Source organism: Scyliorhinus torazame, chromosome 4 (genome assembly GCF_047496885.1).
Source record: "Scyliorhinus torazame isolate Kashiwa2021f chromosome 4, sScyTor2.1, whole genome shotgun sequence".
Classification (NCBI taxonomy): domain Eukaryota; kingdom Metazoa; phylum Chordata; class Chondrichthyes; order Carcharhiniformes; family Scyliorhinidae; genus Scyliorhinus; species Scyliorhinus torazame.
The window spans coordinates 205039926-205065689 of record NC_092710.1 but is presented as its reverse complement, the minus strand read 5'-3'; the positions used below and the strand labels follow the sequence as shown (position 1 = coordinate 205065689).

The following is a 25764-nucleotide window of genomic DNA, read 5'->3' as shown; positions in this document are numbered from 1 at the left end:
ACTGCAGCAACTCACCAATGTTCCTTCAACAACACCTTCACAACCTGCCAACTCCAACACCTGGAAGGACAGGGGCAGCAGATGCATGGGAACACCAGCACCTGCACGTTCTCCTCCAGTCGACATATTACCCTGACTTGGAAATATATCATGGTTCCTTCACTGTCGCTGGGTCAAAATCCTGCAACTTCCTTTCTAACAGCATTGTGGGTGTTCCTTCCACACATGGATTGCTGTGGTTTCAAGAAGGCTGCTTACCACCGCCTCCTCATGGAAAATTAGGATTGCGCAATAAATGCTGACCTAACCAGCAAGCACACAGCGCATGAACGAATATATTTTTTAAAGTCTTGAGTTGCGGTGGGATGTCTGTTCACCGTTCGCAACTAGTCAGCAACATAGAAGTGAGGCTTGGGCCTCTGGATCGTTGAAGAATGGGCAGGTCTCAAAACCAACCCTTTTAAATTTATATTCACAACATTTACACATGCATAAAAGCATTACCAGTGCAAATTAGTCAAATTGAAAAATAGTTTGTTTGCTATCCAGTTTTACACACTGTTTGCTATTTATGTTTAGTTTAGTCAACGGTCAAGTCCGATCTAGAAGAACCTGGCTGAAATATCCTGCATGTACAAATGATTGATACAGCTTTTCTAAACCAGGAAAAGAAGAAGCCGTAGATTATGGGATTGAATGTAGAATTCAAGTAACCAAACCAAACAAGAGCGTCGAACAAAACGGGTGGGATTGTATTATTGACAAAACCATTCACTGTGTTGCAAATGAAAAATGGAGACCAACACATCAGGAACACACCCATCGCCAGCCCTAGAGTTTTGGCAGCTTTTCTTTCATTATTTCGCGAAGATCGACTTTTGCTATCTTGGATGCTTGAAATTTGAACTGTTATTCTGTTTATGCATCTGACCTGCTTCATAGCCACAAAATAAATCTTACAATAAATACACAACATTGTGACTCCTGGAATGTAAAAGGAAATCATCGAGGAAACCACCCCTGATATTTCACTAAACATAATTACGCAGCTTCCATAGCAAGCAGTATGATTGGAGTAAAACCCTTCAATCCCTTTTAGGTTTAATTCTAAAAAGATTAAGAGAAAAGCAAAAACAGCTGAAATGGCCCAACTGATGATGGTCATCAGCTTCACTGACGAGAAAGTCATTCTTATTTTGTATCTCAGTGGGTCACACACTGCATAGTAACGGTCAACAGAGATGAAACACATGTGTAATATTGAAGCTGTGCTGAGCATGATATCACAGCTGGAATGAATCTTGCAAAACAACTGTCCTAAGTACCAGCATGTTTCCACAGATCTCACCATGCTGGAAGGCATAACCAAACAGCCCAACAGAAAATCAGCAGTAGCCAAAGAAAGAATAAGAAAATTGGTAGGTGTATAAAGGTGTTTGAAATGCAAAATCGAAATGATGAGTAACATGTTACCAATAAGAGTGCAGAGAATTATTAGCACCATAAATATATACATTGTATACCGAAGGCCATTTGAGCGGGTTGCTTTAGGGCAAGATCCATTTACAAATTCAAAACAGCATTGAACGGCTTCTGTTGTCTCAGAGAGATTTGTGTCCATTGTTCTTCCTATTAAAAGCTCATCAGTATTTGACTTCTCAATCTCGTCAAAAGTCGCTATTGAATCCTGTACTTTGTTGCTTCTCCTCTTCATCCCATCAACAGATGCTGGAAGAGGTTCAAAACAAAGTAAATAATGATTCTTTTCAATTCCAGTATCTACTCTAACAAGCTAAAATGCTCAAAATGGCTATGTTTATATGAATTAAGCAAACTTCTATGATTATGAAATAAAGTATGACATACTATAAATATTAGTCCTTTTAGAATAGTATGTCATATTTTCCAAGTTGTATTTGAATTCATATCAAACATTAAAACAACCTCATGACATTATGGTTAATGTATATCCAATCTACTAGAATTATTGCTAATTTTTACATGATAATTAGATCAGTATTGGGTTTGATTGAGAAGATCTTTGTACAGAAACAGTAAATGAGTAATGCTGAAAAGAGAGACATGTTGCCAAAGCTTATCGTTTTGCACTCATCAGGACAAATGCAAGAATGCCAAATTTCAAATGATCACAGCAGTTTATACCACAAAAGAAAAAAGGCCTGATTTGTCGACATTGATTGGTCTCTGTGAGAAAAATGGGAGACTAATAACTCCCTAACTCCTTTCAAAAAGGCACAAGGCTTGAACATGTTCCTTTTGCTTGCAGATAACTGGTCGCTCCAGATGTCATTTCCAGCAAGCGTAAAGGTGCAACATTATTGGGCTTGACTGATTATCTTAAATTCGCTGTTAGTGTAGCTATTGGCACATTCAGGATTGTTCAGCTAGCACTAAAATCGTGGCATCACACCCAGCAGTAAGCATTTTATTTGGTATTTTTGCAAGTGCAGGGTGGTTGGGTACTGCCTGCTATGAATAAATGAAGGAACATGCTGTTTGTTTTAACCAGCCAGTTGCTCAGACTATGGGCGCGATTCTCCGATCGCGGGACAGAGTGTCCGCGCCGTCGTGAACGCCGTCACGTTTTACGACGGCGCGTAACGGGCGCAGGCACTAGCGATTCTGTCCCCCACAGGGGGCCAGCATGGTTCCCGCCGCTCCAGCCTCACTTCCTGGCGCGCACTGGGAGCGGAGCCAACCCGCGCATGCGCAGTGGCTTTACGGAACGCGCCGGCCCTGACGCAGCATGGCGCGGTTGTTCTGGGGCCGGACGTGCAACAAAGTAGGCCCAGAGTGGGTCAGACCCCATCGGAGGCCCCCCCGGGGATGGAGCCCCCCTCGCCCCTCACAGGCCGCTCCCAGACTCTTCGCGCAGAGTTCCCGTTGGCACCGACCAGGTGTGGACGGCGCCGGCGGGACTCAGCTTTTTCCACGCGGCTGCTCGCCCCATCCGGGCTTGAGAATCGGCGGCCCGGCCTCGTACAGCGGCCCGCGACCGGCGCCGTGCCAAATGCGCTGGCGCAAATGCCGCCGATTTTCCGCACCTGGGTGTATCGCGCGTTGGCATCAGGGCAGCGTGGCGTGGTTGCGGAGATTCTCCTGCCCAGCGTGGGGCTGAGAGAATCGTGACCCAGCTGGGTCGGAGAATCGCTGGGGGCTGGCGTGAATCCCGCCCCCGCCGGTTGCCGAATTCTCTGGCAGCGGAGATTCGGTGGGGGCGGGAATCATGCCGCGTCGGTTGGCGGGCACACCCCCGCGATTCTCCGGCCCGGATGGGCCGAAGCCCCGCCGCTAAAATGCCTGTCCCGCCGGCGTAGATTAAACCACCTACCTTACCGGCGGGACAAGGCGGCGTGGGTGGGCTCCGGGGTCCTGGGGGGGGGCGCGGGGCGATCTGGTCCCGGGGGATGCCCCCACGGTGGCCTGGCCCGCGATCAGGGCCTGTGCCGTGGGGGCACTCTTTTCCTTCCGCCTTCACCATGGTCTCCACCATGGCAGAGGCGGAAGAGACCCCCTCCACTGCGCATGCGCGGGGATGCCGTGAGCGGCCGCTAACGCTCCCGCGCATGCGCCGCCCAGCAATGTAATTTCCACGCCAGCTGGCGGGGCACCAAAGGCCTTTCCCGCCAGCTGGCGGGGCGGAAATCAGTCCGGCGTGGGTCTAGCCCCTCAAGGTTAGGGCTCGGCCGGTCAAGGTGCGGAGGATTCCGCACCTTTGGAGCGGCGTGATGCCAGACTGATTTGCGCCGTTTTTGGCGCCGGTCGGCGGACATCGCATCGATTACGGAGACTTTCGCCCCTGGTATCTGACTGGTTAATTCTGTGGTAGAATATGGTTTTGAAAATTAGCATTCTTGCATTTACCCTGATGAATTCAAGACAAAAAGCTTGGGCAAAATGAATTGTTTTTCATAAACAGTACAATTAAGTGTGCTTTGTTGGTTTTTGGAATTGGCCATTTAGAACTGAGATACAGAGATATTTCTTCACTCAGAGGATTCTGGGGCGAAATTCTCCCCCAACGGCGGGATGTCCGCCGACTGGCGCCAAAGACGGCGCCAATCAGACGGGCATCGCGCCGGCCCAAAGGTGCGGAATGCTCCGCATCTTTGGCGGCCTAACCCCAACATTGAGGGGCTAGGCCGACGCCGGAGGGATTTCCGCCCCGCCAGCTGGCGGAAATGGCGTTTGTTGCCCCGCCAGCTGGCGTGGAAATGCGGCGCATGCGCGGGAGCGTCAGCGGCCGCTGTCAGTTTCCCGGCGCATGCGCGGGAGCGTCAGCGGCCGCTGTCAGTTTCCGGGCGCATACGCGGGAGCGTCAGCGGCCGCTGTCAGTTTCCCGGCGCATGCGCAGTGGGGAGAGTCTCTTCCGCCTCCGCCATGGTGGAGACCGTGGCGGAGGCGGAAGGGAAAGAGTGACCCCACTGCACAGGCCCGTCCGTGGATCGGTGGGCCCCGATCGCGGGCCAGGCCACCGTGGGGGCACCCCCCGGGGTCAGATCGCCCCGTGCCCCCCCCCCAGGACCCCGGAGCCCGCCCACGCCGCCTGGTCCCGCCGGTAAATACTAGGTTTGATTTACGTCGGCGGGACAGGCTATTCCTGGGCGGGACTTCGGCCCATCCGGGCCGGAGAATCCAGCGGGGGTCCCGCCAACCGGCGCGGCCCGATTCCCGCCCCCGCCTAATCTCCAGTACCGGAGACTTCGGCGGGGGCGGGGGCGGGATTCACGGCGGCCAACGGCCATTCTCCGACCCGGCGGGGGGTCGGAGAATGACGCCCCTGATCTTTGGAATTCTCTGAGGGCCATTAATGTTGAACCATTGGCTATATTCAATTCAGAGATGATAGATATTTGAGCACTAATGGATTCAAGGATTATAAGAGTATGAGGGCAGGAAAGTGAAGTTGGTGTAGGAGTTTAGCTTTGTCATTTTGAAGGAATGCTCCCTTTTTTAATTTGTTCTTGGGATGTGAGATTACTTTCAAGGCCAACATCTATTGCCCAACTCTCATTAATTTTGAGAAAATGGTGGTGAGCCTTCTTGAACTTCTGCAGTCTATTACGTGTGGGCGCATCTACAAAATTTTCAGTGACGGAGTTCCAAGATTTTTAACCAGCAGCAGACAAGGAATGGTGACATAATTCTAAGTCAAAATGTGTGTGATTTGAATGGGATTTGTAGGTGTCGGTGTTTCCATACATCTGTTGCCTTAGGTGCTTGTGGTCATGCGTTTGGAAGGTACTGTTTAGGAAGTGTTGACATGTTGCTGCAATGTACTTTGTAAATGGTACACACTGATATCCGGTGGTGGAGAATTCGGCAACCGGCGGGATTCACGCCAGCCCCCGGCGATTCTCCGACCTGGCGGGGGATCGGAGAATCTCGCCCCTGATCTTTTATCACAGCTTTTATATAGCTGGTCCAATGAGGTTTCTGGTCAATGGTATCCATTAGGATGTTAATGGTGGGGATTTGAGGCAGGGTGATATAGTTGAATGTCAATGGAGATGCGTAGATTCTCTCTTATTGGAGATGGTCATTGCCTGGCACTTGTGTGGAATGAAAGTTAGCTGTCATGTGTCCGTCCAAGTCTGAATGTTATGTAAGTCTTGCTGTGTGCAGGTACGGATTGCTTCAGTATCTGAGGGCTTATGAATGGGACTGAAAGCTGTGCAATCAGTGGACATTCTCACCTTTGACCTTATGATGGAGAGGAGGTCATTGATGAAACAGCTAAAGCTGATTGTGCCGAGGGCACTACCCGGAGGAATGACTGCAGTGGTCTCTTGGAACTGTGAAAGTTAGCCTCCAACAACCAAGCTTATGTTCTGATATTCCTAAATTGGCTGTCAGGTGCTAAGATCACATGCCTGCAATTAACTTAATTTCCGGTGCAGAAAATTGTCACCTTACGCTTGAGGAGTGGCAGTGGTACAGTGGTGATATCAATGAATTAGTAATGAAGAGACCCAAATTAATGCTCTGAGTACATGGATTCAAATTCCACCATCATAACTGCAGGAGGAATTTAAGTTCAATTAATGAATCTGAAATATAAAGCTCCTCTCAGGAATGGTGATTATGGACAAAACCCTCCATTTGGGAGACCATGGGCGGGGTTCTCCGTTGCCCAATGCCGATATAATCAGCGGTCGGGCGGAGAACTCTTGTTTATGACCGAATTGGGGGCGGCACCTGTTTTCAGATGCTCCGCCCCCTCCAAAATGGCGTAATCGAGGAGTACGCCGCATGCCGTTGGGACAGCCTCAGAACATTACCTGAAGGCACTTCAACATCACTCAAGCGTGAAGCGGGTTGATTGGAATGCACTTAACTCTCTTTGAAGTGGTTGATGTTTTTAAACATTGTGGTTACAGCACTTCAGAGTTATTCCTCTATAAAGGAAGATGAATGAAGCAAGGCTCCTAGCTGTATTTGTGGAACATGTCAATCATAGCCCACTAAGAGAAATGAACGAATGGCTTGCAGCTAAAGGATCTGAGGGGTTTTAACACAGGTCATTGCTTTTTTCTTTCCAGGAATGGATACATGGTGCTTTCTTTGACTGAGCCAGCAGGTGTATGCCCAGATGAGTGTTACAGCAGTAGTTTTTTTTTACTTCCCCTGACTGACTGCTCTCTAGCTTCCAGACGGTGGTCTCATTTCTGGGGGGGAACAGTCTCTGGGGGAGATCCTTTAGTTAGGAGTCTCCGTGAAGTCCTTCTTTAGTTAGGGAGTCTAAGTGGGAAGTTCCTTTAGTTAGGGGGTCTCTGTGGCGGGTCTCCCTATTTAGTGGGTCCCTGGGCGTTTCCTTATATGGGGGTTCTGTGTGAGAAGTCTCTATATTTAGTGAGTCGCTGGGGAGCTCTCCCTTTCTCGGGGGTCCTTGGGTGTCTCCCTATTTAGGGGGTCTCCCATTTTAGGGGGTCACTGGAGAGACGGTGAGGGGGGGGGTCTGGAGGGGAGGGGTGCTCAGGCCATGCATGGTTGGGGGGTTGCCCTTCAATGGACTTTGTGGGCAACTTCTTTAATGAATTACCGCCTTGGCCCACCGCGAGGCCCACATGTCAGGGCCATGCCAGTAAATACTAATAGTGATCCTCGCCCCCGTGATTCCTAGCCCAGAGGACCGGAGAATCTCGCGGGCCCTGAGGTTCTGGTGGTGGTCCACTAAGTGGATGCAAATGGGTCATCAAGACCCATTTGCTTTCTCTCGCTGACGTGTGTGTGCGAACCCCGATCCCGCCACCAGCAGGGAGCCAAAGCATCAAAAACAGATCGGCGTCCGCCGCCACCCAGCGCCAATCTCAATTTCCTCTGGACGCCCGATTCTCTGCCGCATCGGGAACTCTGCTGCCAGCGTTGTGAAGCAGAGTGTCCAGGCCTATGCCAATTGGTGAGAAAAGTCTTACTTATGTCCTTCAGGGATGGAAATCTGCCATCCGAACTTGCCCTGGCCCAGTGTTTTTCAAACTTTGTTTTGGGACCCATTTTTACCAACTGGCCATCCTTCGGGACCTACGCCGGCCGACATTCGCGTACCACCATTTTCTCTTACCTTTAATATGAGAGGTGAGCCTGGGCTTATATTCTATAGTCTACAGTAGCGAAGAATGAGAAATGACCTCATTGAAACAGGCATTATTCTCTCAGGACTCTACAGAGCAGATGCAGATGCAGAAATAAGTTTTTCTCAGATGGGTGGTTTACAGCCCGGGGATATAGTCTGCAAATTACAATGTGACGATTTTAGACATAGATGAGGAGGAATTATTTAACTCAAAGTATTGTGAATCTTTTTAATCTCTAAAATTCACTATCAAAGAGAGTTCTGCAGGCTCAGCCATTGAACATATTCAACAGATGCAGGAAGATTGAATTTAATTTTTTAAAAAAATTTCTCCTGGGTCAGCGCGCTGACGTCAGGAGGAGGTGGTGTTTCTCACTGGGCTCCGGGCATGCACATAGATGAGTGGGCACGCATGCGCAGCGCGCCCGCCTTTTTATAGGATGCCACAGCCGTCATTTTTAAAGCCGCTCGCAGCCGGCATTCTTAAAAGTCGGCTGCTGCGGCCGTTGCACCTGAATTCACGCGATGGGGGAGGCCGCGATGGATGGCTCCATGACCTTCCCAACATCCCTCCGCGATCCACCCGCAGGTCACGGCCCTCACTTTAAAAATGCCTGCTCTAGCCTAGATGTGACTCCAGATCCACAACAATGTGGTGGACTCTTAACTGCCCCCTGAAATAAATGGCCTCGTAAGGCACTCAGTTCCAGGACAATTAGGGATGGGAAAAATGCTGACCTTCCCAGTGACACCCACATCCCATGAAGTAGAAAAAAAAGGTTTAATTATCCAAGAATAAAAATTGTGCTTGAACATTTTATAATCGTATATAAAGTATGGATATAGCATTATACACACATATAGTACACGTGAATTAACTTACCTTTACTTTCTAAACATATTTATGGAAATCCTCTTATGTCTGAGGTACATATCCACAATGGTTAATTCTCATTTATCCCAATATGTGATAATAATCTATGGAACATGTGTTGATGTTTAGTTCGATATGTCAGTATGTATCACTGATAATAAATTATATATTATTTAAATGAACAAAACCTGGATACTTTTCCATGTAATATTTTTCTATAATGCGGCTTACTTCATACAATAATAATCAATGCATTGTAATAGTTAAGTTGCAACAGAAATTATTGCTTTTGTTTGCCAGCAAATATTTAAGGACATCTACTTCTCAAGTTGAACAGTCACTTTTATTTTCAAGGGTATTTAAATATCTTTCACTTAAGTCACCATTTACATTGTTGTTATTTATGAAACCTTAAAATAAGATCAACAAGCAATCTTTTCTGTTGAAATGTTGCATAGATAACAGTTTGTATGGAGGTGTCTCTTAACATCTTGAGTTTAAAGGACTGATGTTAACCAAACATTTATCTGAAGCATTTAATAAGAACATAAGAACCAGGAGCAGGAGAAGGCGATTTGGCCCCTCGAGCCTGCTCCGCCATTCAATGAGGTCATGGCTGATCTTTTTTTAAAAAAATGTTTATATTGGGTTTTTGTTATACATTGCACAGCATAAATACATACAGGATGATAAGACTTTTGCAAGGGGGGTGCACCTGGGTGGTGCCCCTAATGCTATTTACATTTTGGTCGTTTTTTATTGTTTATTTACACGAGTTTAGAATTTAGACCGTTTCTTCTTTTGGTTCTTTTATTCTCTTTTCACCTTGCTGCATTCGTTGCGGCTGTTGTGTTCCCCTGTGTTTCCTTTCCCTCTTGTGTTCCCCTCTCTTTTCTCCCTTCTGGTTCTCCGCCGTTGTTTTTCACCGACCCCCTCCTTCCCTGCTGCCCCTCTCTCCCGCTGAGTTTGGTTACGTTTTCTTGTTTCCCCGGGTCTTCCCACTTCCTCCTCTTTCATTTTGTGCCTCGGCTACCTTATCTTAGTCCCTGGCTACTTAGTTGCTAGCCACAAAACAGGTCACGGAACATCCGAATGAATGGTTCCTATGTTTTGTGGAAACCATCTTCCGGCCCACGGATGGCGAATTAGATTTTCTCCATTTGGAGAAATTCCGATAGGTTGGGCAGCCAGTCTGCAGCTTTAGGTAATGCTGCTGACCGCCAGCCGACCAGGATTCTATGGAGGGCAATCAGGGAGGCAAAGGCAAGGGCTTCGGCCCTCCTCCCCATGAACAGATCTGGGGCGAGATTCCCCGACCCCCCGCCGGGTCGGAGAATCGCCGGGGGCTGGCGTGAATCCCGCCCCCGCCGGTTGCCGAATTCTCCTACCACCGGATATTCGGCGGGGGCGGGAATCGCGCCGGTTGGCGAGCCCCCCCCCCCGCGATTCTCCGGCCCGGAAGGGCCGAAGTCCCGCCGCTAAAATGCCTGTCCCGCCAGCGTAGATTAAACCACCTCTCTTACCGGCGGGTCAAGGTGGCGTGGGCGGGCTCTGGGGTCCTGGGGGACGCGGGGCGATCTGGCCGCGGGGGGTGCCCCCACGGTGGCCTGGCCCGCAATCGGGACCCACCGATCCGCGGGCGGGCCTGTGCCGTGGGGGCACTCTTTCCCTTCCGCCTCCGCCACGGTCTCCACCATGGTGGAGGCGGAAGAGATTCCCTCCACTGCGCATGCGCGGGAATGCCGTCAGTGGCCGCTGACGCTCCCGCGCATGCGCCGCCTGGAGATGTCATTTCCGCGCCAGCTGGCGGGCCACCAAAGGCCTTTCCCGCCAGCTGGTGGGGCGGAAATTCGTCCGGCGCAGGACTAACCCCTTAAGGTTGGGGCCCGGCCCCCAAAGATGCGGAGCATTCCGCACCTTTGGGGCGGTGCGATGCCCGACTGATTTGCGCCGTTTTGGGCGCCAGTCGGCGGACATCGCGCCGTTTCCGGAGAATTTCACCCCTGGTGTCTGAAACCCCGAAGACCGCCACTTTCGGGCATGGCTCGACCCTCATCCTCACCACCTTGAACATTGCCACGAAGAAGGCTGTCCAGTACCCAGCACGTCTGGGTAAGATAAGAACATATGGGCATTGTTGGCTGGGCCTCTTTGGCACTGCTCACATTTATCCTTCACCTCTGGGAAGAAACTGCTCATTCAGGTTCTGATCAAGAGGGCTCTATGTATCACTTTTAGTTGTGTTTGGTTGAGCCTTGCACATGTGGAGGTGGAGTTGACCCTGTGTACTGCTTCACTCCAGAGACCCCATCCTATTTCAAACCCCAAGTCTTCCTCCCACTTCCTCCCTGTCACGTCCAGTTTGGCGTCGGCACTCTCTATCAGTTGCCTCTGCCCAGAATGTCTGTGTCCAGTAATTCTCCGAGTAGTGACTGTCACGGCAGTCATGGACATGTCATTGATTCATTCCTTAGGAAGTTTTTATGCTGCAGTTACTTGTATTCGTTGTCCCCTGCCAGTTGAAATTTTTCCATCAGTTTGTCCAGTGTTGTGACCCTACCGTCGGTGTACAGCTCTCTAACTGTCAATGTCCCCCCCCGTCCTGCCTCCACCTTTTAAAGATGGCGACTGCGAGTGCCGGCGTGAATCTGTGGTTGTTGCAAATGTGGGCCTTATCAGACATTTTGGTTAGGTCGAATTGTTGTAGTAACTGGTTCCAGAACTGGAGTGTTGCCACCACCACTGGGCTGTTTGAGTTCTTCTTGGGTGGGGTGGGGAGGGCCCGGAGGGTGGTACCCTTGCAGGAGGCCTCCTCCGCATGCACCCACTTGGCTTCTGGCTCCTTTATAATAATAATAATATCCATCGCATTATTCTTTCTGCTGTTGCTGCCCAGTGTTAATACTGCAGGTTTGGGAGGGCTAACACCCCTCTGGATTTTGTTCTCTGTAGGACCTTCTTTGGGATCCTTGCATTCTTCCCCCCCCACACCCCCCAACACGAACGCGATAATTAATTTGTCCAGTGAGTTGGAAAAGGCCTTGGGGATGATTTAAGTAGGGAGAGGTATCTGAGCAGTACGTTCATTTTGATTGTCTGCACTCTGCCGCCAGGGAGAATGGGAGTGTGTTCCAGGTGGTGAATCCTGTTGCGAGCTAAAACCGCTCCAGCACCTCTATGAGGTACTTTCACTCGACTCTATCGAAGGCCCTATTCTGCATCTAGGGAGACGATCACTTCAGGTGTTCTATCTCCAGATTGGTTCATGATCACGTTTAGCAGGCGCCTGATGTTCGATGTTAGCTGTCTACCTTTGACAGAGCCCGTTTGGTTTTTTGCGGCCACCTCTGCAACGCAATTCTCCAGCCTCTTGGCTAGGAGTTTGGCCAATATTTTGGCGTCTACATTTAGCAGCGAGATGGGTCTGTAGGAACCGCAATCTGTTGGGTCTTTGTCTTTTTTAGGTGTTAGCGATATTGAGGCTAGTGCCAGCGTAGGTGGCAGTGTGCCCCTCGCCAGCGAGTCTGTGAACATCTCCCGCAGGTGTGGGGCCAGTGCTGTTGAGAATTCTTTGTAGAAGTCCGCCGGGAAACCGACCGGTCCTGGCGCCTTCCCCGTCTGCATGGAGCTAATACTCTCCATGATCTTCACAGTTCTAGCGGTGCTTCCAGGCCACATTTCCTGTCCTCCCCCATGACTGGCATGTCCAGTCCATCGAGGAACTGTTTCAGGCCCGAGTCCATTGTTGGGGGTAAAAGTCCTCGAAGGCTTTGTTAACCTTGTCTGGGTCTATTTCTAATGTGCCTCTGCTGTCTCTAATTTGTGCGATTTCTCTGGTGGCTGCCTGCTTTCTCAGCTGGTGTGGCAGCAGGCGGCCAGCTTTGTCTCTGTATTCATATAGTGCCCCCGTGCCTGGTGGAGTTGGTGCACCGCTCTCCTCATGGACAGCAGGTCAAATTCCATCTGTAGGGTTTTCCTCTCTGCCAGGAGCACTACAGTCAGGGCCTCGGAGTATTTCCGGTCCACCTCCAGTATGGATTCAACTAGCTGTTGCCTTGCCGCCCCCTCCTCCCTGTCTCTTCACACTTTAAAATTTTTCCCCTGATCACAGCCTGTAGCGTCTCCCAGAACGTGGAGGGTGAGACCTCCACATTCTGATTGTTTTTTATGTATGGCTATGGCCTGTGATATTTTCTCACTAAGGGCCTTGTCGGCCAGTAGTGCCGTGTCCAACCTCCATCTGGGGCATTGGGCGCTGCCTGTCTCCAACCTCACATCCATACAGTGTGGAGCGTGGTCGGAGATTACAATTGCGGAATATTCCGCCTTGTTGAGCCCTGGAAGCACCGATTTCCCACTACAAAGAAGTCGATCCTCGAATATACATTATATACTGGGGAGAAGAAAGCAAACTCTTTCTTCCTTGGGCGGGTGAATCGCCATGGGTCCACCGCCTCCATCTGCTCCATAAAGACACCGAGTTCCTTTGCCATGTTGGAGGTCTTTCCCGTTTTGGGCTTCGGCGTGTCCTGTACACAGTTAAAGTCCCCCCTCCCCCAGATCAGTTGGTGCGTATCTATGTCAAGGATTTCCGCCATGGTCTTTTTTAGAAATTCTGTGTTGTCCCAGTTGGGAGCGTACGCGTTAATGAGGACTACCGGTGTCCCTTCTAGGACACCGCTGACCATGATGAACCGTCCCCCTGGGTCCGTAACCGTCCTTGTCGCCGTGAACATTGTCCTCTTATTAATTAGTGTGGCCACCCCTCTGGCCCTTGTCCTGTAAGAGGAAGCCTTTCCTTACCTGCTAATGTGGTGACCCCCCACCCGGAAGTTACTGTCCCGCTTTTCCTCGCCCGCTCTCTGGAGTTCCTGCCCACTCTATCCCCCGTCTTACCCTGTCCTCTTCCTGATTGCCACTCTGCCATCCCTCTGTCGCTACCCTTGTTTTCTCGAACGAGGCCACGTTCTCACGCGTAAAGCGGTCTCTTAGGTGGTGGGTTTCTGTCGTACAGGTTGTGGTTGGGGGGGGGGGGGAGAGGGTTTACTCTCTCCACCCCCCGTTTCAGCCCATTGCCGCCTTGCTGTCTCTTCCCGTGAGCTCCTCATCGCTTTCCTTGTAGTCGCTGCTCCATCCCGCAATCCACCACAAACTTGTCCGCCTCCGCCGGGCTGTAAATACATGTTCCCTGCCCTAGTACGTGACCCAGAGCTTGGCTGGGTACAGCATACCAAAATGTACGCCGTTCTTGTACAGGGCGGCCTTTGCTCTGTTGAATTCGGCCTGGCGCTTGGTCAGGTCATCCCCAATGACTTGGTAAATTCTAACTTTGTGTCCTTCCCAGATGCAGTTCTTGGACTGCGTGGCCCAGCACAGGATTCTCTCCTGGTGCTGGTATCGGAGCAGTTTTGCTATTGTTATGTGCCAGGGCTTAGAAACTCCAAAATGTACTTCAGGTGTGGTTCATTAGACTTCCTGGGTGCTTTTATCAAAACAAAGTTTATTATAAGAATGTAGTTAACATATATAATACAAGAATTTGTTATCAATTACAAACACAAAAAAACACACAACAGCTACAGTAATCGATGTATATAACCCTTAATGACTCCCCCTTAGTAACTGTTCCAATTCAATACAAAATCCAATAAACCAAAACCCCTGCCAAGGGCATGTTCCAGCACACTGTAATCTCACTTGAATGGGACTGGTCCTTTCCCTGAGATCAGCCTCCAACCAGCAGATTCAAAACTCCTTCAGGAAAGCAACTCTATCTTTAAAGTTACCAAGTCAGTTTTCCACACCCAATATGTTTTCAGTTAACTGGAACAGCTTTAAAATGAAAACAGGGAAACACTGCTTCTCTTCTGCAGGCCACAGCAACAAACCGAAACTGCAATCAAAAACCCCCCTCACCTGATAGCCACAGCCCAGCTCCACCCATCACTGAATCCGTGCTACAAGTCATGTGGTAAGACCAAACTTTTCTTAAAGGGAGACTCACGTGACACTATTACTGACCTTGGTTGGTCCCTGGCTTTGAGCTTTGGTTGCAGCGACCTTTGGTTGTGCTCTGTCTATTCCTGGTGGGTTGGGGAAGATCTCCCTTCCTACCAGGTTACCCAGCATTTGGGCCAAATAGTTTGTGGGGTCCCTACCTTTGATCCCCTCTGGACAGCCCATGATTCGCAGGTTTTGGTCCCTTGAATTGTTTTCTTGATTCTTGACTTTTTTTAAAAACTGCCCTGAGTTGCGACCAGCCTCAATAATCAACTGTGTATTCTTTAGGAGTACATGTCGAATCCAAGTTAGTAGTATTAATACATTTATAGCTTTGTTTAAGTTCAAGCTACTTTGTGATCTTTGCGAACACTACACCAACCATCCTGAATTAAGCAATACAAAAACACCACACTCCCCACCCCCCACACCTGCCCCTCGCACTCCCCCCACCGCCTTATTGACTGAGAATAGTAATTACCCAGGAAAGGTTAGAAGAATTAAACCCTCTTCTAACTCCTAGATAACTATCATGCTGACACGCACCATACTCCCCCCAACCCCCGGCATGACACGATCCCCCAGTCACCCCAGCCAACAACGCACCCCCCCCCACCATCCCCACGAGCTACTGCCAAAGAAAGGGGTCATGACCTCCTTACCTCTGAGTCTCCAGCCCTCAGCTGAAGGCCTCAGGAGCACACTGCCCTCTACAATCAGCCTGTCCTGACTCTGATTGACACTCCATAGAAGTTCAGACCCAATATATTTTTGATAAGTTTAAGATATTTCAGCTTCTACCTACTTCCAGAGCTATGTCCTGATCTTCATTATAAAGTTATAAAATATAATAAAAGGTGCAGAATAAGTTGCTTTTAATTTGCTCATTTGCCGTCAGAAAGAATGCTTCAAAGCGATTAGCTGCTTATTCTGCTTTTTCTCCAGGGCAACGATCTGGTCACTCTGGTCCGTTGCCGCCCTTTCCATGTCTTTGATCATCGCTTCTTGGGCTTTTAGTCTCTTTTCCGCTTTCTCCAGGGAGAGCTGCATGTGTGCCAGTGCTTCGACTACTGTGCCCTTTACCGCTGCCTGGATGTCCATTTTTGTTTCCTGTCTGTGTTCCTTCAGTGTTTCCGAGAAGAATGCCATCCAGCTACCCCCGGTGAGGGAGGGCTTTGTGTGCAGCTGGTCTGCTTTTCTTGCTCCGGTGAAACTTGGGCTCCGCCACCTCGTGCGCTGATTGGCCCGTCTGATTGTTTCTGCTCCAGGCTTCTTCCACTCCTGGGGCGTCATTCTCCGACCCCCCAGCGGGTCGGAGAATGGCCGTTGGCCGCCATGAATTCCACCCCCGCCGCCCGCCGAAGTCTCCGAAGGGAGAAAAGTCGGCAGGGCGTCAATGGCGCTGCAGACCTCGGAGAATGGCACGGGTGGGCGCAAGGCAATCGATTTTGGGCCTGCCGATATTCTCCCTTCCGGATGGGCCGAAGTCCCGTCGACGTGATGACCGTTCACGTTGGCGTAAATCAAACCTCCTTTTAATCGGCGTCAACCTGTGCTCAGGGTTTACGCCGACCACCGTGGAGGTGGGTGACGGCCTGGGGGGGTTGGCCGCTGGGCAGGCGATGGCGTGGCCGCAGTCTGAATGTGTGGGGAGAGGTGTGTCTCGGGTTGTGTGCGTGTGTGTGCGGTGAGGGGGTTTGTTAGAGTGGGCTGGGCTCCGGGGGAGTACCGGGAGGGGGGTTGCGTGCCGGGGAGGGAGGATGGGGGGGTCCATGCCGGGGAGGAGGATGGGGGGGGTCCGTGCCGGGAAGGAGGATTGGGGGGTCCGTGCCGGGGACGAGGATGGGGGGGGTCCGTGCCGGGGAGTGCCGGGGAGGGAGGATGGGGGTGTCCGTGCCGGGGAGGAGGATGGGAGGTCCGTGCCGGGGAGGAGGATGGGGGGGTCCGTGCTGGCGAGGGGGATGGGGGGGTCCGTGCCAGGGAGGAGGATGGGGTGGTTCCGTGCCGGGGAGGTGGATGGGGGGACGGGGTCCGTGCCGGGGAGGAGGATGGGGGGGCCCGTGCCGGGGAGGGGGATGGGGGGACGGGGTCAGTGCCGGGGAGGTAGATGGGGGGGTCCGTGCCGGGGAGGGCCGGGGAGGGAGGATGGGGGGGTCCGTGCCGGGGAGAAGGATGGGGGGGTCCGTGCCGGGGAGGAGGATGGGGGGGTCCGTGCCGGGGAGGAGGATGGGGGGTCCGTGCCGGGGAGGGCGGATGGGGGGGTCCGTGCCGGGGAGGAGGATGGGGGGATCCGTGCCGGGGAGGAGGATGGGGGAGTCCATGCCGGGGAGGGGGATGGGGGGACGGGGTCCGTGCCGGGGAGGGGGGTGCGATGGCAAGTGAGTTGGTCCACCTGGCCAGGTGCCAGCCTCCAACAGTTGGACCCATGCGGTCCATGCCACCTGGCTGGGGGGAGGAGGGGGTATGGGCAATGATGACATGTCGTCCCCCCCCCCTCCCCCCCCCCCACAACCAGGCCGTCATGTTTGCCGATCAGCCAGCGATGTTGGCCGCCCTGGCGGCAGCCGCTAATGTCTATGTTGCCCTGGATGGGGAGGAGGAAGAGGAGGAGGAGCGGCGCAGGCTGCCTCAGTGGGGCAGGCGGCAGCCGCCCAGGCTGGAGGGACACCTGACCGACAGGACGAGGAGGGGGAGGAGGACGTCGTGGCCCCACGGCAACGGAGGCACCCGAGGGCGCCCCGTGTGTACCGGACGAGGCAGTCATACCAGGACCTCACGGACCGGGAATGCAGGAGGAGACTCCTGATGAGGCGGGAAACCGTGGCACACATCTGCCACCTGCTGGCACACCTGTCACCGCGTGGCACTGGCGGGGGACACCCTCTCCCCGTGTCCGTCAAGGTTACGGTGGCCCTGAACTTTTATGCAACGGGGTCATTCCAGGCACCGAGTGGGGATCTGTCCGGCATATCGCAGACATCGGTGCACCCGTGCATCCGGGCAGTGACAGACGCCCTATATGCCATGGCGCACCGCTAAATCCGCTTCCCCGTGGACCGTGCCAGCCAAGATGCCCGGGCCGTGGGCTTCTCTGCCGTGGCCGGATTCCCCATGGTCCAGGGCGCGATTGATGGGATGCACGTCGCCGTGCGGCCACCTGCAGAAAACAGGGCCGTGTTCACCAATAGGAAGGGGACCTATTCGATGAACATACAGGTGGTCTGCGACCACCGCATGATGATCCTGCATGTCTGCGCCCGTTACCCGGGCAGTGTACACGACTCATACCTGGTCATCCATCACCGGTCATCCATCACCGGCATGTACGAGGGATGCCATCCCCAGCTGAGGGGCTGGTTGCTGGGCGACAGGGGCTACCCATTGCGATCGTGGCTGATGACGCCTGTACGGAGGCCACGCAATGAGGCGGAGAACCGCTACAATGATGCCCATGTAGCGACAAGGGGAGTGATAGAGAGGTGCTTTGGCGTGCTGAAGATGCGTTTCAGGTGCCTGGACCTCTCTGGGGGCGCCCTCCAGTATCGGTCAGATAGGGTCGGCCGCATCATTGTGGTGTGCTGCGTCCTGCACAACATAGCCCAGCAGAGGGGCGATGTGCCGCAGGCAGAGGAGGGCGGAGTGGAGGAGCAGCAGGAAGAGACGCAGTCCTCCCAGATGAGGGGGATGGGGGCAATAGTCAGGGCAGACGGGCTAGACACGGGCGGGTGGCTGTCCACCGTTACCGGCTGGGCCAGCGGGCACGGGGCAGGCTGTTAGCCGCCCGCTTCACTGAATAGATGGGCGTGGGAATCGGGTAGTATGGCCACAGACCGCACACCATGGCAACAGCCGACCACCCACACCCCCCACCCATCCACCCACCCAGCACCATCACCCCCCTCCCCAACCGCACCCACCCCACCCGCATGCACACCACACCCCCATTGCCGATCCACCTGCGGCACAACGGCCGGGCTCACACAGTTGCGGGTGGACGCGTGTCTATTGCAGGCCATGGATGATGATGACAACCCGCCCTGCGATGAGCTCCTGGCTCCACATCGTTGGACTATGTCTGACCCATGGCCACAGTACCACCATCCACCCGGACCATCCCTGCATGCGGCTGTGACACTGCAGCGCACGGTCCCGTCCTCTGCCCGGGGGGATGTTGATGGCGGCCCAGGGGGCAGGGGGCAGACTCACCTGGGGCTGAGGTAAGACCACCCCTCACACACATACTTGCGCTCAACGTACATGACACGCCCGCACACTTTGGACAGAGCACAATGGCAGCTTCTGTAGGTGTAACATTGACTTTAATAACGAACGGAGTTCATGCACGTGCCCTAGCCCCTAAAACTCATCTGTGCCCTGCACCCGTGCCAGCTTACTCAGTGTCTAGTTGTTTGGCCTTACAGACCCTATGACTATGTCTACGTGGTTCCCCAGACGGTACAGCAGAACTGGAGGTGGACTCCTGTGATTCCTGCCCTCTGACACGGGATCCCTTTGGCGGCCGTTTCCTGGGGCGTCCCGGCCTAGATGGGCCAGGCTGCGGCCCGGGCGACTGGGATGGCGAGCTGCCAGCCTGTCCTGCCCGTTGCCCACCCGATACACCTGGGACGGAAGGGGGGGTGTCCGAGGTGTCGCGGTGTTCCGGGACCTCCCCTACAGGGGGACCCGGGACGGACCACAGCACCTCCTCCTCCCTCAGGGTGCCCGATGGCCCCCAGGCCTCTACATGGGTGGGGGATGCGAACGGACTGGCCATCCGACGCCCCCCGACATCTGGCGCTGCCAGTCCTGGAGGCCCGTGCTGGTATCGACAGGGGTCTGCAGGTTTGCAGCCATGGAGCTCAGGGGATTGGCAAACCCTGTCTGTGACTTTGCGACGCCGTCTCGCACATGGCCAATGGCGCCGATGCCCTCAGCGATGGCCTGCAGAGACTGGGCTATGGCCTGCTGAGACTGGGCCATGGCCTGCAGAGACTGGGCTATGGTGTTGAGCATCTGCCGCTGGCGCTGGCTCATGACCTCCTGTGAGAGGGCAGCCATGTCCTGGGCCACAGACGCCGCCTGCACAGAAAGCCCCAGGCCTCGCAAACAGTTCCCCATGTCTGACACCGTCGCACCCATTGCCTCCACCGCGGACGCCACCCGTGCGGTGTCGGCCTGGGTGGCACGAATGACTGGCACCACTTCCAGCTCCTGGACGCGGGTGGACTCCTCCACCTGCGACCGCAGCCGCCGCAAGCCGGCCGTCACCCTCTTCGCTCGTCTCCGGGTCGGTGGTTGCATCGGATCTATGGGTGGGTGTGGTAACTCCAGGAACCCGGGATCCATCTGGGCGGCAGATGTTCGCTTGGGCTGGGCTGCCCTCCGACCGCCCGGCCCCTCTGCTGCTCCTACCTCCACCTGCTGTACCAGGACGGCTGTGTTGTGCGCACCAGTGAGTGTAGCAGACGCCTCATCACTAAAGTGCCCAACCGAGGTGAGTGTTTCTGCGATGGTGGAGGGTGTTGGTGACAGCAGTGGTGTTGTGTCGTGCTCTTCGTCCCACTCTGAGTCCATGGCACTTTGGGGTGGCGGTTCGTCTCCACCCATCCAATCTGCGTCACTGTCCGGTGTTTCGTTTTCCTGGGTAGTGCTGTCCCGGATAGGGATGCCCTGGGTAGTGGTGTCCTGGGTAGGGGTGGCCTGGGTAGTGGTGTCCTGGGTAGTGGTGTCCTGGCTCGGCTGTGATGGGGGCCTGTGGCTGCCCCTCTCGTCGCTGGGTGGCACACGCCTGCGTCGTCGCACCCGCACGAGACGGGGGCGTCGTCTCCCTGTTGCTCCAGGTCTCTCCATCTCCAGTGGTCTCCAAGGGACATCCTGCGGGCATCGCATGCTGGAGGGTCCGGGTCTCTCCGTCTCCAGTGGTCTCCTAGGGGCATCCTGCGGGCATCGTATGCCGGAGGGTCCGGGTCTCTCCGTCTCCCGTGGCCTCCGAGGGGCATCATGCGGGCGGTCTGCATCTGCGGGGATGGGTGCCGCGACATTTGCTACTGTGATACACAATGAAGCATGCGTGGTTAGACACAGGCAGTGATCAAGTGATATGTGGGAGGGGGGATATGGGGACGGGCTGTCGGTGGCTCACTTGCTGGTGGGCCCCCGACCTCTGCATCAGCAACCTCCCGGTCCTCAGGTCCGCCAGCCAGTTCCAGGGCCCTTTCCTCGTGTTCGGTCAGTGGCCTCTCATCAGCGGGGCCTCCTCCAGTCCTCACATGCTCCCTGGTGTTGTGTGCGCGTTTCTCCTGTGGGGGGTGCGGGGGGGGGCTGGTGGTGGCAGGGGTAAAAGGCAACAGTGCTAGACAGGTATATGAATGCACGCCATCGGTTGCGCGTGTATTGCAGAGGTTAAGGTTAGGGCTGGATTCACTTGGGGATATGGGGGAAGGCGGATATGGGGGATATGGGGGAGGGGGATATGGGGGAGGGGGATATGGGGGAGGGGGGATCTGGGGATATGGGGGGGATATGGGGAGGGGGGATATGGGGGAGGGGGGATATGGGGGATATGGGGAGGGGGGATATGGGGGATATGGGGGAGGGGATTATGGGGGATATGGGGTGGGGGGATATGGGGGATATTGGGGAGGGGGGATAAGGGAATATGGGGGATATGGGGGAGGGGGGATAAGGGAATATGGGGGATATGGGGGAGGGGGGATATGGGGGAGGGGGATATGGGGATATGGGGGAGGTGGGATATGGGAGATATGGGGGAGGGGGGATATGGGCGAGGGGGGATATGCGGGATATGGATATCGGGCGGGGGGGAGGCTCACCCTGGCTGCTCTGACGAGGTCGTTCACCTTCTTGTGGCACTGGATGCCTGTCCGTGGTGTCAGGGCCACAGCGGTGACGGCCTCTGCCACCTCCCTCCACAGACGCCGGCTGTGGCGTGGGGCAACTCTGCGGCCGTGTCCGGGATACAGGGCCTCCCTCCTCTGCTCCACTGCGTCCAGGAGCGCCTCCACATCCCGTGACTGGAACCTCGGGGCTGAGCGGCGGGCGGCCATTCCGGTCGGGTGTTCCGGTCGGGTGTTCCGGTCGGGTGGGGGGGAGCAGCGCGTCCTGATGAGCCATCATACACGCCGCACGGCGTGAACCACGTGAGCAAGCGCGGATCCCGTCACGTCGCTGCTAGCCCATTCCGGGCCGGAGACTTCGCGACGTTTGGAGTGGCGTGATGAAGGTCGGATTTGCGCCGTTATTGGCGCCGATCGGCGGACTTTGCGCCAATAACGGAGAATTTCGCCCCTGGTCTCTGCTCGGCCCCTGGACTGACTTTTTCCGGGCATTTTGCCCCTTCTCTCTTTTCCCCCGATTTACTAAACTTGAGGGAACGGGTTGTTGAATTTTCAGGCGAGTTTTCCATGAAAAATGGCTATTTTGCAGGTCCGCGGAGAAGAGCCACCTGATGCGCAACTTCGCAGCAAATCGTCGTCACCGGAAGTCATGGCTGATCTTTATGTGGACTCAGCTCCACTTACCCGCCATTCACCTTAACCCTTAATTCCTTTACTGTTCAAAAATCTATCTTTGCCTTAAAAACATTCAACGAGGTAGCCTCAGCTGCTTCACTGGGCAGGCAATTTCAAAGTATTTAATTATATTGTTTCTATTAAAGATCTTGAATAAACGTGATATTGAGCTATTCATGTTGTATATAAATCACTAACACTAGCACGGGTATATAAAGCACCCATTATGTCACAACGTTGTTTTGACGTCTGAAGTAAAATCATTGCAATTTATGAAAAGGAAATAATTTGTATTTTGGAAAGATAGGGGCACAGTGGTTAGCACTGTTGCTACACAGCTCCAGGGTCACAGGTACGATTCACGGTTTGGGTCACTGTCTGTGCGGGGTCTGCGTGTTCCCCACTGGTCTGTGTGGGTTTCCTTTGGGTGCTGCGGTTTCCTCCCACAAGTCCTGAAACACGTGCTGTTAGGTAATTTGGATATTCTGAATTCTCCCTCGGTGTACCCGAACAGGAGCCGGAATGTGGCGACTAGGGGCTTTTCACAGGTAACTTCATTGCAGTGCTAATGTAAGCCTACTTGTGATAATAACGATTATTATTATTATTATAAGGTATCTTAGATGGTAAAAATACGGATGAGTATTTTTAACATGTGGTCTTGTAGCGTAGTGAGTAGCATCACTTCCTCCAAAGCAGAAGCTCTGCGTTTGAGTTCCACCCTGGTACCCGATGGCCAGTGAATGTGAGTTCATAATGCGGTCAAACAGGTTGAGTGGGTCAGCCTGCTGATCCTTCCAAACACATCAATGGGTGGTGGTAAGAGTGGGAGGGACTCCTGGTCAGCCATGCTAGATGTGGAGTGACGTCCCTCAAGCTATAAGTTCCTGGTGACAGACTAATGACCCGTTCGGGGAATTACTAGCTATGGAAACAGACAGACGTCTGCCTTAGTGCACCTGTGTGTGGGAATAGAATCGGAATAGAATTTTTAACATGTTGATTTTTCTTAATAACTAACTCGATTGTTTGGCTTGCATAAATTGATGACATTTCTTATTTATTTTTGCATCATGTGAACCATTTTCTGTCATTTTTTAAATAGCCTAATAGCAGGTGAAATGTTTAAATAGTAAGATGCGTCAATAAGATTTAATCAATAGAATGTTTCAGAGTTATCAAATGTATAACACAGCAAAAATGTTGGGAGATAATTATTTAATATTCTCACTGCTTATGCATTTACACATAAGAAGTTTTACATTTTCTTATAACTGGAATCTGAAACTTCAGCTCAAAGGTGATATTAATTTTTACAACTCCTCTCCTCTCCCCTTTCTCTGACCCTCAAGACATTGTTTCATTTTGGGTGCATAATTCCACAGACTGCCTTCTGATATCTCATTCTAAGTGACTGGCAATCATTTGTGGTCCCAGGTAGTGTGCATTTGCAGGTTATTTAACTTTGACTTGGAGGAATAACCCTAGTTGATGGTTATTCTTTCATTTATCAGACCACAAAGGTAAATTGTAATGCTCCTACAAAATACCTAACCGCATAGAGTCATCACTCAACACAGAACAGAATACTCAAAGGGTAGGTGTAATCAACAGTAAATTATGTACAATATGTTTTATAGAGCTTAAAATGTAATCCTACAGAACATTATATGAAATATGTATTTTTTAAAATATAAATTTAGAGTACCCAATTATTTTTTTTCCAATTAAGCATGGCCAATCCACCTACCCTGCACATCTTTGGGTTGTGGGGGTGAAACCCACGCAGATGTGGGGAGAATGTGCAAACTCCCCACGGACAGTGACCCAGGGCTGGGATTTGAACCTGGGTCCTCAGCGCCGTAGGCAGCAATGCTAACCACTGTGCCACGTGCCAGCCTTATATGAAATATATGAAATATATATATAGTCCAGTTGTTTAAATGGATGAGCAGAAAGCAGTACACTGCCAAAATATATTTTTATGTTTTGATGAGTTACAGAAACAATGCAAAAGAGAAAGAGGGAAGTGGATAAAATTAATGTTGTCATTTCTGAATAGTGGACCCTGGGAGAGTTCATACATACACACCCATACACATATATTTACATGCATATTACACACACCACACCCATATACACCACACATGCATACAGACCATCATCACAGGTATGCCCGCAAGCTATACATACACAACACACGAACATACAACATATACGCCAACCAGACATTTACGCCACACCTACCTACGTACACCATACTCATAAATATACATCATACGTAAAACACAAAATTACACATAAACACACACACACACACACACATGTAATCCCACATTTGTTTCAGTTTGAACCAACAGTTAGAAGTAGCTCATGTGGAACATCTCTTTGGAATGAAATTGCAATCTGTGAATTGAAGGACAATAACATGCAATGTTAAAAGCAGTACTGAAAACTGAAGAAAGATTGTACAAAATTAAGCACCTTCTAAGAAATGGCAAGTTGAGTTGAAATGGGAATCCATGTACTGAAATGTTCTGCCTGGTCAGTAAAGAATTATAGATGTGAAGCCTGGAGCATTGGGTAAGAGGAAGAAAAGTCAACCAATAGCTTCGGTAAGTGCTGCTTACGAAAGATTCTCAGGATAAGCTGACAAAGAAGTAATGAATGAGATCAGAAGAAAAAGAGAACTCTTAAATAATGCCAAAACAAGGCATAAGGAACTATTTGGACTTATCCATGCAGAAGGGTTGGAGTGCCTAATCATCACCAGAGAGATTAATGGAACCAAAATAAGAGGTTGACAGTGATGGAGGCAGCTAGATAACATTTAAGACTGGCTTGATGAGAACTCCCGCAACAAAGTTATTCAGTATTGCGATGATTCTAAAGTTTGGAAGCCCATGGTCATCTACGTCACTCAACAATATGGCACTTAGAAGATGACAACCATTTGAGGTATTAATACTTTTGCTAAAATAGAGAAGTTAGTGCATACAAATGCATTAACCTATTAATTACCAACTGTGCACATTATGGTTACAATTTACAAGAATTTAATAACTAAAAATGGACATATAACTGAGATTCATAAGAGACAAATACTTTCTGCTTGATTTTCTTTAAGACTATACCATGTAGCAACAACATGTTTATAGTACACATGATGTGTACACCTATCAGAAAAGAAAGATTATGAAATCTTCAATTAATCTGATAATTTCTCAGTTTACTTCAAGTATATTTTCAAGAAAATTTAAGTATGCACACCATAAAGCTTAGTAAACTTCATGGGTTTGAATCAAAACTGAATACTTACCACATATACTTCTTGCCTCACTGACCCCTGTCATCATCAGTGCTTACTTCCTTAAAATCATTATTGTTTATATACGTTCAAACCAATCTGTTCTATGAATCAGATTTGGTCACAGTCATTGTAAGATGCAAACCAAGAATTCAGGTTATTCACTCAAGGGACAAACAACAGGCTCAACACCCAGGACTGCATGGTCATTGGAGAACATTCTCTCTATTTATGAACAACACGGCATTAGCCCTTCACAAATATTTACATAAAGCGAGTAGTTAGTCATTATTCCTCATACTACGAAGTGCTCTGTACAAATGCCTTTTTGACAATGTCCTCTACGTTCAAAATGTCAATTGAAAATAAGGCTAATGGCAAACAATATCAATGAATGGGTTGTTAAGGGAACCAAGGTTCTGACAATAATTGCATTTCCCAGAAGTAAATACCAATA

The 25764-nt window shown here is 51.6% G+C and overlaps 1 protein-coding gene across 2 annotated transcripts; it reads right to left on the bottom strand.

Annotated features, from left to right (window-relative positions):
* Positions 1 to 580: 580 nt before the first annotated feature.
* LOC140411700 (trace amine-associated receptor 1-like) lies at positions 581 to 25439 on the bottom strand. 2 transcript variants are annotated; one of them, XM_072500719.1, is made up of 2 exons: positions 25320 to 25439; positions 581 to 1728 (listed from the first exon to the last, which is right to left on the bottom strand). In XM_072500719.1, the coding sequence occupies exons 1-2, from the start codon at positions 25354 to 25356 to the stop codon at positions 581 to 583; spliced, it is 1185 nt and encodes a 394-aa protein (XP_072356820.1). In that variant the 5' UTR covers positions 25357 to 25439. The 2 variants fall into 2 exon arrangements, with proteins under 2 accessions (XP_072356820.1, XP_072356821.1); XM_072500720.1 differs by lacking the exon at positions 25320 to 25439 and adding an exon at positions 8478 to 8532.
* Positions 25440 to 25764: the final 325 nt, after the last annotated feature.